The following is a 17,716-nucleotide window of genomic DNA, read 5'->3' on the forward strand; positions in this document are numbered from 1 at the left end:
TATAGTAAATAGGAAAAAAATACTTTTGATCCACTAACTCGTCAAACTCTGGGTTTTATAGCAACTTAGTGCTGCATATATCAGCAATTTTCAGCACCACGTCAGCACTTTCTAGTAATATATCAGTATTTTCGGGCACCGCGTCGATATTTATCGGTATCACGCCTGCACTTCATCAAAATATGACTAAAACTCAAAAAAAAACTTACCGTACTAAAATCAAAGTTGGAATGTGCAGTAAACAAAAAAATATTTTATATCAAATAATATAATATAGATATATAGTTATAGTTACATAATAGTAATAGATTTTAGGTTTTTCTAAAAATAAATAGTAAGCCTGCCTATCCACTCAAACCAACCTCATTCCATAACTGAAGCAGACTAACTCGTTTTGACATACCTTCATATGAGTCGTCAGAAATCATAATCTAAACCACTTTTTTTAATAGTGGGTTGGTTTAATGACTCAATCCGATGGATCTAACTCAAATTGACAACTCTATAAAATTGTACACGAGACTCAAAGATCAAGCAAACATATTATGAGAAGTCATAAGCCAAATCCTTACATAGTAGTATTCGATTTACAACTAGAATAGGGTAGCGTCCTTAGGATTCTGGTTTTTGGGTTAAACAGAGTATTTTTAAGTTTCATTTACAACAAAGCAAAATAAATCCATTGCATTATCCCACCATACCATGTAACGAGTTTTGATTCACTGGAGGACTGTTGGGCAGCCTAATCACAAGAGTGCCACATGTATTTGAATCAACACACAAATTAATGATGGATCTTTCAGAGAGTTACGTTTACTTTCATAATAAATCTACCTGTATAAAAATCAATATTATATATTCACACGTCCTAACCTCTGATTATGTCGAAAATGGCCACAGAATGATACTGTGTATTAGTTTGTACTGGGATAGTGCCTTAAAACATTTGATTCATTAGCATGGATTGAACATATGTGGGACAGAAGGTTTGAATGGAGAAATCTAGTAAAAGAGGTATGCTATGTAGCAACTTAGAGAACAAGAGTCAACTCAAACTTCTTCCCATTGATTATGATATTTTCATGTTGTCTTTTCAGCAAGAAGTGAAACCAGCTCTTCCCGAGCTTTTTCGAGGGCGACCAGCAAGTTCTCAGGCTCACTTCCACCAGCCTGGGCAAAATCAGGCCGGCCACCCCCTCTTCCACCACATAGCTTGGCAATAGGCCCTATAAACTTCCCTGCATGAATCCCAAGACTAACTACCCCAGGAGTAAAAGCAGCAACTAAACTCACTCGTTTTTCATCTGGACATGAACCCAAAACAACAACTGCAGGATCTTGTAGAGCATCTGCTAAATACTCCGCAGCAATTTTCAATGCATCACCATCAGTATCATCCAAGCTCTCAACTAGCACCCTGCACGAAAAGTACAAATTTGTTGGGTATTGGAATTACAATGAATCAATATTTTGTTTTTGATACTATAGATTTATATTAAAATAAAATAAATTTTAAAAAACTATATCATATATTACTGATGTTTTAAAATCATGAACAATTAACACGTGTTTTTTTATCATTATTAGCTAGTGTTGCATTCAAAAAATTTGAAAAAAGAACACACAAATATTAAGATATTAACAGGCTAGCATAATATATGATCTATCTTGTGCCATTGATATTTAACCAATAATTTTTTTTCACAAAAATTTAGTCCCTTAGACTCGTAATTCTGGTTCCGCCCCTGCTTTGAACAAATAGAAGAGGCAGGTTCACCTATTCAACAGACTTGGAGGAGATAGTGTAATTGATTTTTGTAATTAGGATATGGTTGTATATAAAGATTAGTAACAATACCATGGAACAACACATTTACCTTATATCTAATGATGATCCTACAGTGAACGCCTTATTAACAAGACTTGATGCTTTGTACATCGATGCTTTTGCACGTGCAGCTGAGACTTCATTCCTTGCCTCTCGCAAATCTTTCAAAAGATTGTTCACCCTAACTGTGACATCTTCCGCATTCACCTTCATGCAGAGCAACTTTTAATGATTATACTTCAAAATGTAAAGATAATAAGATGATTACAGTTACAGATCAAGAGACGAGTCAAAATCAAGCATATATTTTTTCGCAAAACTATCTTAAGTAGAACCATGCATGGCAAAAACCTCAATTCTTTAGTTTTTGAGAAGGAGAACATTTTTCAGAACGTAAATAAAGAAAAATGGTATGGAACAATTCTATAATGCAAAAGAAAACACAAAACAAACAAATGTAACATGTAAAGAAATAAAAAATGATATGAAACTTGATTACAAAGTAGACCAATTATAGATTTTAAGAGTCCATGTATAGCATACCTTGAGAGTGGAGCATAGCTGCTTCATGTAGTTATCTCTGGTGCTGACATACTCGATAAAGGCTTCACCAGCAACGGCTTCAATGCGTCTGATTCCAGAAGCAATTCCTTGTTCAGATACTATCTTGAATCCACGAATCTCACAAGTGTTGTTGACATGAGTGCCACCACATAGTTCCATGGATACACCAGGAACCTCAACAACACGTACCTATGAACAAAACGACAACTGATTTACTCCCAATCTCCTATAAATATATGCACATAGTTCCATTCCCAAAAAGAGACCGGTGATAAGCATAATCGTCATTTTAAAGTTAGCATATATAGGAAAAAGATGAATAAGAATATACCTGTTCTCCATATTTTTCACCAAACATAGCTATTGCTCCAGCCCTCTTCGCTTCAGTCAATGGCATCACTTTTGTTTCAAGAAGTGTCGCATCTCCAATCCACTGGTTGATCAGTTGTTCTATCTCGATGAGCTCGTGTTCACGAAGAGGTCGATTGAAACTAAAGTCAAACCGGAGGCGGTTAAAAGCCACCAATGAACCCGCTTGAGCTGTTTCCTGACCAATTACTTTCCTTAGTGCTGCTTGGAGTAAATGTGTGGCTGTATGATGAGCCTGGAAATACAACAAGATAAAGTTGCGTTTATCACTAGATGGACAATGGGCGTAAAAAAAACATGAGCATAAAAAATAAGGTATTTAACAAATGATAGATGTATGTAAAGGCTCACACCTTTGCACCTTGCCTATGGTTTGCATCCACTGCAGCTTCTACTTCAATGCCAACACCAATAACACCTTCAGTGACAGTTCCTTTATGAACAAATATGTTTCCAAGGGATTTTTGGACATCTTTTATCTCTACAACAGCTTCTCCCAAGTGTCCAGGCTGAGTAACATACAGAAATCCACTGTCCCCAATTTGACCCCCTGATTCGGCATAAAATGGGGTTTTGTCAAGTATAACTTCAACTTCACTTCCTTTAGAAACTTGCCCCACAGGCTTTCCATCAACTAACAGACCCTCAACCACCGCATTAGCTAACAAAGTGCTATAACCAACAAATTCAGTGTCTGAAATGTTTTCTGTTAGCTCAGTTCCATCTTCAACTGAAAGTTTGACTGTATTATGCGCAGCTTGAGATTGTCGTCTTTGTTTCTCCATTTCTGAATCAAAACTATCCATATCTATACCAACACCATGCTCACCAGCGACTTCCTTCGTTATTTCCACTGGAAATCCATATGTATCATATAGAAGAAATGCATCCTTACCAGATAAACAAGGTACAGTTCCATTTATCTGAGAAAAGGACAATGCATCTGCCAACATTTGTCCCAGAAGTCTTTCTCCTCTCTCGAGTGTTAACACAAAGCGAAGTTCCTCCCTTTTCAATTCCTCGAGAATGCGTGAAGCTCTAGTTTTTAATTCTGGATCTATGGTGAAGCTTAACTTTATAACCTCGTTTGCCAATATAGGCAGAAATGCTCCTTCAAGATTTCCCATGCCATCACCTTTTATACCAAGTAGCCTGCCAGTTCTAACAGCCCTTCTGATGAGACGTCGAACCACGTAGCCTCTGCCAACATTGGATGGGAAAACTCCATCTGATATCAAATAAACTGTTGCACGCATGTGATCTCCTATTATCTGAATAAGATAAAATATTTTGGAAAAGTAATTCCAAAATTAGGAAATTGCCATTTCAGTTCAAGAGAAGTATTGGCATGAAATTCCATTGACTTACTTTAAGGTTTGTCTTTGAAGACTCATCCGCAAGTGTATATGAAACATTTGCTAACTTCGAGGCCTTCTCTATTATAGGAAAAATTAAGTCGGTTTCATAATTGTTGGGGACCTGCGAAGAAAAAGAAGTGGAGTTTAGCAAGTTAAGATGCCTTATCAGCAAACAATCTACATGAGAAAAATAATTTTTACCCCATGATACTCTCTTTTTTTGGGGGGCCGAATTAAATTTATTTTCGATGGCATGAGCAATTTAGGAGCCATATCATATCAATTTTATTTTAATGACTATAACAAGATTATGTCCCACTCACATATCTCCTAAGTCCTAATGCATTCAATATTATCCAGAACTCACTTTGCAAAAAGTAGCACCAACCTGTTGAAGAATGCGAGCCATACGCTCTAACCCTAGACCAGTATCTATATTCTTCTGTTTCAAGGGCTCGAGTGAGCCGTCATCCTTTTTGTTGTATTGCATGAAAACAAGGTTGTAGAACTCAATAAACCTAGAATCATCTCCAAGATCCTGATATTCAACCAACACGAAATATACAGTAATAAATTAAAAGTCGTATGCATTAGAGGTAGGACAAGATTAAATTTTGAACAAAAGCATGAAGTATCAAGACCAAGTAAAAAGAGGTCCACAAACTTTACCGTGGAATAAACAAGAAATCCTGATCAAACAACACAGAAAACTAATAACTCCCCTGGCGTAAATCAAATACTCACCACATCTGAATGTCCTCTCTCGGGATGAAAATCATAATAAATTTCAGAGCAAGGGCCACAGGGCCCAGTAACTCCACTGGTCCAGAAGTTGTCATCTTCACCAAGTCTTTTTATGCGGTTTGCAGGGACGCCAATCTGAGAGCGATAACATCAGCAAAGTAATTAGTTATAAATATGTCCTTGTCACCAAATCTTCAGTGTATCTGGAAAGTAAGGGCCACAATTTCTATCATGACAAGTTAAGACAGTCATATTCATATTGCTTGATTGCAGTGAGTGGAATGGTTGGAGATAAAACATAAAACAAGATGTGAATATTAGGAAGGAAAATAATGTGAGTCTAACTTCTTTACCTCATTCTGCCATATAGCAAATGTTTCATCATCTTTTTCATATACACTAATCCATAATCTATCAGCAGGTAATCCAAACCTACACAAAACATAAATAACATGAGCATGTTAGTAAAGCTAAGAGGAGGGTTAATTGATAAACAGTTATAAAAAGACAGTTGCCTAAAGAGAAATCTGCATAATTTTCTGGTCAAAGAAACTAATGTCAGCAATGTATTACAGTCATGAGAAAAAAAAACAAGTAGGGCAAAGAGGAGGAAGATACAATACAAAACAATCTTAAAGCATAAATTCTTATCCAATAGGAGTCAAAATGCTTGAATAATGACGAGATTCTTGTAAAAGTAAAGGAAAGGAGAACTAGAATATGCATGTAGAGAACCTTAATCATTCAAAATCCATAGCGGGTTTGTGACTGTATATTTTCACTGGCTGTGAAATCAGTGGGAAGAAGTTTTGGCAGTCAAATAAAAGAGAAGTATGGACCATTGCTGACTCAACATAATAATGGCTAAAAATAAAAATTCAAGAGAGCGACAAATTTTTAATTTTGATCTGACATTAAGAAGAGTCAAAAGGATTTTGTTGACAAAGCATGTATACTGCTCTTTTGGCTTCAAGCAGTGCCCATAGAAACCTCCTCATACAACTCATTCTTCAATAAACTAGGGATTTCACAAAATTTAGGATACTTTGATCAGGTTGATACATACTCTAACGTAGAAAGCTCCCATGCCCATTTTATGGCATCTTGTTTAAAGTAATCCCCAAAACTAAAATTTCCAAGCATCTCAAAGAATGTTTGATGTCGAGATGTTCGACCTACATTCTCAATATCATTCGTACGTATACATCTTTGAGACGTTGCAGCGCGAGGCACTTCTCTTGGCACCTAACAAAAAATAGACAAATCAATTCTAAATGTCAAGTACCAAATGCATAAATTATTAGGATTTTCTGCAATAGTAAGCACAACCCATAAGATTGTAGATTATAACCATAATCATCTTAAAAACAAAAAAAAGGGAAAATATAGACCCAATTTCTTGAAGTGAATAGATATGAAGTGAAGAGAGGATTATACTATGCAAGTAATTCAGAGCCAGATAACAGCAAATCATGAGACGCTAGACTAATAGTGGCACCAATGCCATGGGATTAAACAAATGGAACATTCTCTAACCATCATTATGCTGTAAAGATATAAAAGCCAGAAAATTTTCTGGATAGTTTCATCAATGACATTAATCATCTAAACGTTTCTCATATTATTTTTTCCTTTGAGAAGAGGAGTATGAGCTATACTACACAGAAATAAGGTCTGCATTTACTAAGTTCATCAATTAAGTTCTTCTTTGATATGCTACTAAAGAGTTTTTCCTTCAATCAAGTAGCACTCCTGGACCCACACCTTAGAACTCATGTGACAAATAATGCACCTTCCCGAGGAAAATAGGCTTGAACTGAAGCATTCCAGCAATTGTTAACAGAACTGTGGGATCTTCTGGGACAAGAGAAGCACTTGGAAGAACTTTGTGACCTCTTGCAGCATAAAATTCAAGAAATCTTCTACGAATAGCGTCACCACTTGGCAAAAGATTCGTGTGTTTATCTTCCACAACCTCAGTCAAGGGTTGTGCTGCAGCTGAAATGTAAATGTTATTCACATTCTCACTCATCAAAAACAACGAAAAAAGAAATCAGTCTAAGCCGATAACTTCAATCAGAACTTTACCTCTTGCAGTTAATAGTTTAGATCCTTTCACATGAGAATTCCAATAGCTCAAATTATAGGGAACAATTGAAGATGGAGTTGGTTTAATGAAGCCTCTATAGTTCCTATAGCCTGCATTTGGATCATTCCATCACTGCATACCACGCTAGGAAAGAAGATTGACAAAATTGGAAAATAGATATAAAGTCCTGTCACCACCATATTTTACTTGTTTCCACAATCAGTAAGGCCATTTGCCGGAATTTGATCTGTCTTCAAGCTATTTTTCACCCAAAGTCAGTCCATTACTTTACTTACTATCTTTCTTCAATTTCAAAACATTAGTGGAGTGGGAAAATTAAAGAGGAAGCAATCCAAGCCTTAGGGAACTGAAGTCAGTGACGCACTCCAATGTGATTTCTCTGAAATTAAAGCCGAACAATCCCAAATGGCTTAAGCCATGCTTGATGTTTTGGTGACAAGTTCATAACGGACTCTCACTTGGTTTTCATTTTTGGTGACAAGTTCATAAAAGTATCTCATCCAATCTCTCACTTGGTCATACATGACTAACATAATCAAACTTAGATGAAAGCTAGACCTTTTATTCCAAATCAACTATAGTAATGAATAACGATACAAGAAATGGGATAAACTGATGGAATCAGCACCAAAGCATTTGGTTTCAATATAATTCAACAGAGGATCCTGAAAACTTTCAATTGAAGCTACAAACGGAGCAAACTAGATTCATAATCTTTACCTCGTAACAAACTCAATATCCATCCTAACTAAAGCTAAAATAGCAACACAGAATGATACGAACACTGGTAGAGAGTTTTTAGTGAAAGAAGAGGGGGTTACCAGCGTCGAGGAGAGAGTGAAGTGTCGAATCGGGTAATGGGCTACCGCCATATGTGGTTCGCAGAGAGAAGGGCAGCGTCAAGCTTCCCATCGACCGTCGTGGAAGTTGGAAAGAAGAGTGGCAGAGGATAAGCCTTTTATGCCACAGAATCCAAACTTGCCAATTAACACTTTTACTTTATGACAAGATTTAAGGGTCTGTGAAAACGGTCAATAGTATTTTATTTTTTATATTATATTAAAGAAAGATTTAACAAAAAATGTGAAATTTCCCCGGCCAAAGTCTGCTATCGGGTAAGTGACGTAATCATTTGATGGTTCAATTACTGAAATTTCAACATTATAATATAGAATTTCTATTCATTATCTCTCTCGAAATACGGATGCAGATGCCTCGAAAGGTGTGGCCTTGGGAGAAAAACAGACGGGTCCAGTTACACTATAGAGGGGAGAAAATTAGGGATCTAAATGAACCAAATTGTTTGTGAGCTATTCAAAACTCGATTCGATAAAAGCTCGTTTGAGCTCGTTTAATGAGGCTCGTTAAGATAAACAAACCAAACTCAAGCTTTACAGTATTCGGCTCGTTAGCTCGTGAACATGTTCATTGGTAATTTCATGAGTAATCGTTTAGATGAAAAAATAATAGTTTTGATATTTGATTTATTGATTTTGCATATTATTTATGAAATATATAGAAAAATCTATTAAATTTATTTATTATAATAAATTTACAAATTTTAATAAGAATAATATATTTTTCTTTAAATATATAATTTATTTTTAATTAATTTAATAAAATTTTAAATGTATAATTCATATTTATTAAGCTTGTCTAGGCTCGATAAAGGCTTGAATAAGCTCGTGAGCCATGCATATATTCGTTAAATAAAGCTCGGGCTCGGCTCGATTATAAACGAGCCAAACTCAAACATTAAAGAGTTCGACTTGGCTCGACTCAATTACATCCCTAGAGAAAATCTTGCACCTTGTTTCCTGAAATATTTTCTATTACACTGATATTTAGTTGTCACTTGGATTAAATTTCAACTAATTTTGTAATTTTGTCATAATTTATATCAATAAAAACTCTACATAGTACAATGTTACATGAAATGTTGTTGGTGATTTTTTTGGGGAGAAAAGACTTTCCCCAACTATGATACACTCAGAACTAGGCATGCTTAACGACTCGCCTATTCTGGGTCGACCGTTCTCGGAATCGTTTGGATTCCGATTCCAAGGTTAAAATATTGGAATCAATCCGAACCCCAGACCGATTTTATGATTTATAGATCGGTTCCGTTTCGGTTCGAGCCAGTTCTGGGTTTCAGGTTTTGAATTTTATTGTTTTTAATATTAAATTGCTTTTATTAATAGACAATTTTTATTTAGTGTTTTGAGTGGAAACAATACTAACTAATCATAAAAATAAAAATGTAGTAACTTAAACATTGATTTTTACAATTGAACATTTAAAATTTATCACAATTTATTAAAATATATTTTGAATACTTTGAATCTTCGTCGGAGCTTGAGCTTTGAAATTCGTCGATCGGTCCAAGTGTCATATTCTTTTTTTTTGGCTTCAAACCAATCTTGTAGGCATGTTAGCATACTAAGTGTTTCTAGCTTTAAATTAGTTCTTTATTCACCAATGATTATTCAACATACTGAAAAAGCTGATTCAGAAGCAATATTTGAACTTTGAACGGCTAGTACATCTCTTGCAATTTTCCGTTAACAGTGGATAAAGTTGAGAATTTATTTTCCATCAATCAAGAACATCGAAATTATCTGTAGTCTCAATATACCGTCTTAGATAAATTTGGATCTCATTGTACTTTGTTGTTATCATTGACTTTTCTTTAAATTTTTTTCCTTTTAAACTTTGAAAGAAGTTGAATGCTCCAATTTTGCTTTTCTTTGTCAACCTTTCTTCCGGCTGCGCAATCGACTTGCATTGTTTACTAGCATACAAATCAAACAATTCTTGAAGTGAATGCATGATTGACTTCTTTTGATCGTCAACATTATTTCGAAAAAATTTAGCATAATATTCAAAAAAACATGTCGAACCCACCTTGACTTTGACTAGGATCAAATTATGTTGTTAAGTAATGCACAATTGAGATATTCTCCCAATATTTTAAAATTTTATTTTTCATATTTGAAACAAAAGCATTCATAACAACATCATCACGATATTAAATAAACTTATAAAATATACTGAAAACAAAGGTAGAAACATGGTTGAAGTAAGGTAGTCAATTCCAAAAAAAATATTTCGGTTGTTTCTTTAAAAAATTCTAAAAAAGAAACACACTTACTCAAAATATTCCAATCATTGTCAGTCAATATTAAAGAATCTGCCGCAATATTATCTTAAAATTGAGTAACTAAATCTTAAAAATATAACAAATTATGAAGCAAGTGATAAAAAAATTCCATATAGTTTTAATATGAACATGAAATTTTTTAAACTTAATCATGTTTGATTTGACTAGCATTTTTCATTCAAGTCCATGTCTACTTTCACGTAATATTTTACCACGTGCTTTGAATTTTCGAAAAAAAATGGACGTATAATCATCACATACATATTTAACATATAAGTTGATAATATGACATGCACATTTAATACGAATCAAATTATATTCAAAATCGATTTTAATGAATCTTTAAAATATTTAATTGCATGATTATTGACACTCACAATATCTAATATGATCAAGATTATTTTATTTTGTATGTCATAAATATTAACAACATTTAAAGTATATCTAGCTATAATGTATGCGTTGTGTGACGATTCTAAATGTTCTAACGCTAAAATTCTTTTTTGCATAGTTCAAGTTTCATCGATCCAATGACATGTAACAATAAGATAAAATTCATATTTCAAATTAGTCCAAATATCGGTTGTTAAACTAACTATACATAAATATTTGAAAGTTGCGATTTTTGTGTTTCTTTATATTCCTTATACATATCAAAACAATATTTTTTAAGTATGTGACTAGAAATATTGTGAAAACTATGTTGAATAGTACTAGTAAATTCAAAACTTTATTGTTCAACTATTATAAAAGGTTAACCACATTTCGTAACAAATTTAGCGATAACTTTTTGTAATTGTGAAAGTTTTACCACTTGAATGATTGATTTGTTGTTGGGTTGGCTCCCTGCTAAATGGTTATAGAGTATCAGGGTGAAATTTATGTACCTTGACTAAATGTTTTTTCAAAGTGTCGGTACCACCGAAACCACCACCCGTTTTGTAAGAATATTTGGTTTTGCAAATTTTACGTATGTCAAAAGAGTTTTTTGTACCTTCTTTTTCAATATCGAAATGATCTCAAACTTTGCTTCGCTTGGCTCGGATGCTCTTCGAGCTCATTTCCATCTCGAGGAGACGATGGCGTCCTTACGTCTTTGTTGGGAAGTTTCATGACTCTTCCTCCTCGTGACCAAGCTCGACTTCATCAAAGTTGGGAATATAGCCAAAATGTTCAACAAAGTCAAAAATGTATTCACCTCCACGACCATCACGCTTTGAAGATGACGTCGTTGAAATTCAAATTATTTATATGATTAAATTGTGAAATAGTAAGTAAACAATAATAATAAAGAGAATAATGAGTCTATCTAAAACTATAACAAAAATTATTGAATATATGTTGACAAATGATAGTGAGGAGAGAATTGATTGTAAAGAAATGTAGTGTAATGAGAAAATTGTTGTGTGATAATGTTTAAAATGATGTTGTCTTTATAGTCGATTTTAGGGATAAAAAAAATTAGTAGTTGCAATTTGACTCCCAAAATTGGGGGCATTGCAATTTGGTAGTCGTTGGACAACAGCTGAGTCCAATTCCAACCGTTGACAATTACATCAGTTGAAAAATGCTCTACAGAACGCACAACATTCCAATCAGGAATTGGAGAAGAGATTTCTATTTTGATTTTAATGAAGTATTTAACCATCTTTACATAAAGTGTTCAATTATCCCCAACACTAGAGAATTGCATACTGATCCAGCAAATACACTTTGCACTATATTTGAGGATATTTTACATTACATCATGTGTTACAGTTTGCAAGCAACGGTTTTTTGCTCAAACCCGCAATGGAGAAACTTTTTCTCCAACTTTGATTACAACGTAAAATTTTATGTTTATATAAATATATAGTTAGTAGATTGATTTTTTTTTATAGACATTTAGATATTTTATAGAATCCTATATGATTTTGTTGAATGAGAAATACTGGAATGCATAAAGTCATATTATTTTTACAGACATTTAGATATTTTATATAATCCTATATGATTTTTTTGAAGGAGGAAATACTGAAATGTATAAATATATATCTTGTTATTGCGGGGCATGTTTTCTATGACAGCTTGATTAATTACAAGGAGGTAAAGTAAATTACATATTGAAATTTTTTATGATGACATATTTTTAATATAAAAAAATTATTTCACAAGCTATATATATTTTGGCCTAACCCAAGATGAAAAAACAAACAAACCACGTTAACGATATGTCGTACTCCTACTCAGGCGACAACTGTATTGTTAATATATTGTTCCCCTACTACTGCGACAACAACGATACGTCACACCCCAACGTCACCTCATACTACCACGACAACAACATCAACGATATGTCGCACCCTTATTCTGGTGACATCAATATCGTCAATACATCGCTCTCCTACTACTGCGACAAACAACATCAACAACATATTGCACCCTTACTCCGACGACAGTGATATCGTCAAGACATCTCCCAATAAACGACAGCTAACAATATCAACAATAATAAACAACATCAAATATAATATCAAATCACTTATTCTCGGAGATTGATCATCGCTCTACAAAATAAGCTTCATCAATACTAAATAATAACAACATTTGCTCGTATGTCAACACGTACCTGACAATCGAGTATATATATAATCGTGCTATTTCTTTAATCCTGAAACTTGTGACGTATCTATATAATTCAACAATAATTATGAGATCATTGTCATCATATCAACTCGATCATAAAAGTCTCAATATACAACAACAAATAGCCAAACAACAATTAATTTTTAAAAAATAAAAAACTCGATTATACATCTTCATCGATCAACAATTAATATTCTAGTGTATTTAGTTATCAATACTAACATCAAATACACTCTAATAAATTAACTTCAATTAATATGCTATTTTACAACACCCGTTAAATTACGAAAACTTCATATCAACATGTAGCCTATACTTCGTAGACTCCGAATATATAATCAGAATTAATAATAACTGAAAAAGAACTCCCCAATTTCAATTCAACGATTAAAATCCCTAATTATAATAAATTGAGAATAATTCAAAATAACATAACTATAATCTTCTCCTCTTCGTTAAAATCATGCACTCTCCAACAATCTTCAATTTCAGTATGATTTAACATTTTATCAGATTTATTACAAAAAATAACAAATTTCAAACATCACAAAAGATATTAAATTTGTATCTCAAATCAAAGACCTCGTATTTTGAGTTTTGAAAATTTTCAAATCTAATAAATAATATTAGACTAGTTAAACGATCAAAATTTTCAAAACTCAAAACACTAAACTTCTATATTTTTGAGCTTTCCATGTCATCTCTAAATTTCAAATCATTTAGACTACATATGAGCAAAATATGATATATTACATTCTTTTAACATCGTGAATTATTTAGTAATATATATTAATAATTCAACAAAAAAATTATTTACTTCAGGAATTACAAAAAATCTAATGTAGAAATGTTCAAGAACCGATAATGTTTTAATAGAAAAATGGAAAATCAAAAGTGTATTTAATTCTCTTGCTTTGATGTATTAATACAAATTGTTGTACATAATTTTTACAATTTTATCTATAAATCATTCAATGAGCTTTATTGCTAATGAGTGTTGTGACAATTGAGATGTTTTCATATATAACTAAATACTGGAATTAACCTTGAAATACGAAGGTCGAATATGTCGAGACTATTTTATTTGGATAATTGTTGAAGTTTAAAAACACCCATAAAGAAAATATATGACCACTTGATGGTTGGCGGCTCTCGATGTTTTTTTCCTTCTTCTCGATGATATGCATTGTCGGCAACTGTACATTAATCGATCAACAAAAATTGATAAAGTTTGGGGGGAATTGGTTGGGAACGTGTTTCATTTAATATGAAACGTGTTTTCACACTGACAGAAAACTCTATAAATAGATCTTCCTCCCCTCATTTCATATTATCTCTTCTTCGAGTTTTCTCTAATCCTATTAGTTATATAATATTTGTGAGGTGTTTGTTCTCATGTATTAAGAGAGTGTGTATTCTCCTTAAAAACACAGTGAGTGAGTTGTACACCATAAAATATTATAGTGAAAATCTTTTCATCTTACCCGTGATTTTTACTCTAATAATTTTTAGGGGTTTTGCACGTAAATCTCGGTGTCCAGTTTATTCTTTATTTTCGGGTTTATTATCTCAAATTACCGCACGTGAGACCAACATGTATATGCTATTAAATCATATTTTCAGGTTTCTCTTCGTCACCATGTCATGTCTGTGATGTTCAAGTGATCGTTTGAGTTGCAAAAACATTACTAATATTGGATCATTAAGCTATAAATAATATCCTCGACAACCTTTCTTTCAACTTTTTTTTTTTAAAAGAAATATAAATAACATTAACTCAAAAATCTTGAGTTACAATATTAATTGTTAAGCCAACTAGGAATGTTTCCAGATAGCCAATCTACATTCAAAGATGATAAACGAAGCATGCCGAAGCTCCCTTAACTCTACCTGGTGAATATCTAAACACGGCCACTACTCCAACACTGAATTTATAATTTTGCACGTCAAAACCTGCATCCACGTCCAATTTAAATCGATTCGGTAAAGATGGCGGCCTCCGACCGATCTCCCCTGTAATCGGAGCATCCCTTCTAACAGAACAAGCTACATTAGAAGGCCGAAAGCTATTCAACATCGACGCTGGAATAAAATACATAGATGCATGCCTTAGGCGGAATTCTGAGCTTCCAAAATAATTTCCACCAGAATTATAAAGGTTAAGACGAATGAGATTTTCATTATTAATTTTATTTTGCAATAACAAAACAATCGTCTATTGTAATTACGAATTTCTTGTGTACATTAATTAACTTTAAATTCATGAGGCATTTTATTTAAGTATATTTATTTTCCAAATGTATTTATGTGGTAGTGATTATGAATTATGATTATTAAAAATTTTGATGTTTTATTTAAATTAGTAAATATTAACACTTAATTTATTTTTTAAAAAATATTTTTTTACACCTTATATTTTTACAAATTTTATTACAGTCTAACTTCTGCCAATTTACATACTTAAATGTGGGGAAATTACATTTTTATCTTATAAATTGCATTTTTTTTATTTTGATCATGTATCAGTTCATGATTTTAGAACACTAATTTGCAACTTTTTTTCTTTCTTTTTTTCCTTTTTTTCACAGGATTTTTTTACGTAACATAAAATACTTCAGCAATGTCTAACACGACATCAGCAATTTTCGGTTCTATATCATCATTTTCCAGCACCACATCAATACCGTGGTAAAAATAACTAAATTTGAAAGAAAATACAAATTAGTAGACTAAAATCGTGAATTCCCAGACTTGATTCCAGCTGGATGTGTATAAGATAAATATAACATAAATATTTCAATATTGATTAAATGTTTTGATTTAGCGCAACTTTAAAATTTTTGTGTTTTAACCATCAAAATTTCATTGAGCGTCGTATGATTTAAACAAATCATTGGATGTTTAGATCTGATTTACTTTTTCATATTTATAGTCGACTCTAACTATCCTGGTGTTTAGACGACAGTAGCTCTTCTTGTAAATCCATATATACAGGCACATTATACACACATATATATATATATATTTTATTTATGATTTCAATTAAATAACTTTTATTTGATTAATTCACTAATTAATTAATCTATTCTAGATTATTTTTGAATGTTCCACTATTACTAACTTGTTATTTAATTAGTATACTCTAAATTACAAAATAAATAATTGTGAATTCATTATAACTCATATCGATAATTAGATATCGCTGATATATCGATGGTATAAGTCATGTTCACACAGTGAAAATTGAAAATTTTGAAAGACAAAAATTTTCATTAATCAATTTTAAGCAGCTACCAGTTTTGTGAACTCTTTTACTAAAATGGACAATTTCACTCTCTTTACTTAATTAGAAGTTAAGAAAACTTCCTCGACTTCCATTACATGAAATCAAGTTATAAACTCCTTAATTTATAAGCAATTTCTTTGATCTCCATCAAACTATAATAGCCAAATTCAACTCCTTGAATTTGACTATCTCAATAAGAACACAAAACTCAATCCTTATGTGACTCTAAATGGTTTAGGGATATAGTTAACCATGTATTCCCAACCTCATGTGATTCAAAATATTTGTTCATATTCGAGCTTACCCTAATTAGCATCATTCTTTTCATCAATCCCTTGATCAAGAACTTCAGAACTCAAATCTGATTGCATCAATCGAATGATGGTAAGAGTATTTATTAGCATCGCTCCATGATCCTCTAGATATAAATGATAGTACCTGCAAGAACCTTAAGTTATGTTTAGCGTACAATACGGTCTCTTCAACTCATGTATTTTGATCGAATCTGCAACCATTGATATATCGAGAGTTGCAAATGAATTCATTAATAATGTGATGTATCTTTGAGTAATAATGACATAGTATGTTTAACTGAGTAAACATCTTTCCAAAATGCACATGTCTTACTAAGGCCAGAGATTCATTGCACTGTTAACTCATTAGATCACATGAGATATTTTCACGTGTAGGTGAGCAGTGAATCCCCGACTACAATGCATTGACTTCTACGTATTTTGAAACTATACCCAATCTCGTCACCTGACGACCCTCAATAAAGTCGGTAAACGGATCAAAGTGCATGCTAGTATATAGAGTCTCCATGTTGTTCTGGGCAAATGACGACTGGTGTACAACCATAATCGTGGACTATTCCACTCGATAAGTGATAACAACTTGGAAAGTCGGAGATAGTGTTGCTCAATGAATCAGCAAATGATCAATAATCTGTATGAATGGACATCTTCATGCTCTTACAATTGAAATATGATGTTTATATCACAAATATTAACGACCTTTACCTTATTTAAGTTGGGTGAATCGACTAGAGACCAGTTTAGAATATGCAGTTCACTTTTTAATAAATTTCATGATTTTACGTTGAAAGACAGACCTCATGAAATTATTATATATTTAAAGATTTTATTTATACAGCTTGTATGTAGCACAACAACGCGTCATAGAAGTGGAGAAAGTTCGGTAATTCGCATTGCTGCCTAAGATGTTCGTCCGTACCCTTAGTCATTCCTATGCTATTATTATATATATGCAGCTGCTGAGATCCTTTGTGCCAATATTTACCTTTTGATCCTATAAAGTTGAATCAAATGAAAAACCTTTTTTATGGAGTCATCCACTATAGAAAAGTTCACAACCGACGCAAAGATCTTAACGACCTTTTTAAAATGCTCCTTTCTTGAAATTTTAACACCGCCCATTATCAAAGAACACGCTTGATCGAGTATGACAAAGTCACCATCACCTTCTTTGTTGTGTCATTTATGTTTATATTTATGTAACTGAGGTTTTTGTTGGGTCATTTAAATTTATGATATTTCTCTCTATTTATTTCATTGAAAAACATAATGGAACACTATTTTAATAATGAATATTTTTTTTTCAATTCTCATATTTTTGTTTCCATTCGTATTAAGTCAAAAACAAAAGGGATGAG

At 32.7% G+C, this 17,716-nt stretch overlaps 1 protein-coding gene across 4 annotated transcripts; it reads right to left on the reverse strand.

The window, feature by feature from the left end:
• Positions 1-837: 837 nt before the first annotated feature.
• On the reverse strand, positions 838-7,963 carry LOC142540853 (alanine--tRNA ligase, chloroplastic/mitochondrial). Of its 4 annotated transcripts, none has more exons than XM_075647285.1 (13): positions 7,795-7,963; positions 6,952-7,062; positions 6,656-6,855; positions 5,930-6,108; positions 5,217-5,295; positions 4,864-4,998; positions 4,508-4,657; positions 4,130-4,240; positions 3,115-4,032; positions 2,724-2,996; positions 2,372-2,581; positions 1,878-2,035; positions 838-1,417 (listed from the first exon to the last, which is right to left on the reverse strand). In XM_075647285.1, the coding sequence occupies exons 1-13, from the start codon at positions 7,883-7,885 to the stop codon at positions 1,081-1,083; spliced, it is 2,952 nt and encodes a 983-aa protein (XP_075503400.1). In that variant the 5' UTR covers positions 7,886-7,963; the 3' UTR covers positions 838-1,080. The 4 variants fall into 4 exon arrangements, with proteins under 4 accessions (XP_075503400.1, XP_075503395.1, XP_075503410.1 ...); XM_075647280.1 differs by having other exon boundaries at positions 6,656-6,861; XM_075647295.1 differs by lacking the exons at positions 6,952-7,062; positions 7,795-7,963 and having other exon boundaries at positions 6,043-6,108; positions 6,656-6,832.
• Positions 7,964-17,716: the final 9,753 nt, after the last annotated feature.

Source organism: Primulina tabacum, chromosome 1 (genome assembly GCF_025594145.1).
Source record: "Primulina tabacum isolate GXHZ01 chromosome 1, ASM2559414v2, whole genome shotgun sequence".
NCBI classification, from domain to species: Eukaryota; Viridiplantae; Streptophyta; class Magnoliopsida; order Lamiales; family Gesneriaceae; genus Primulina; species Primulina tabacum.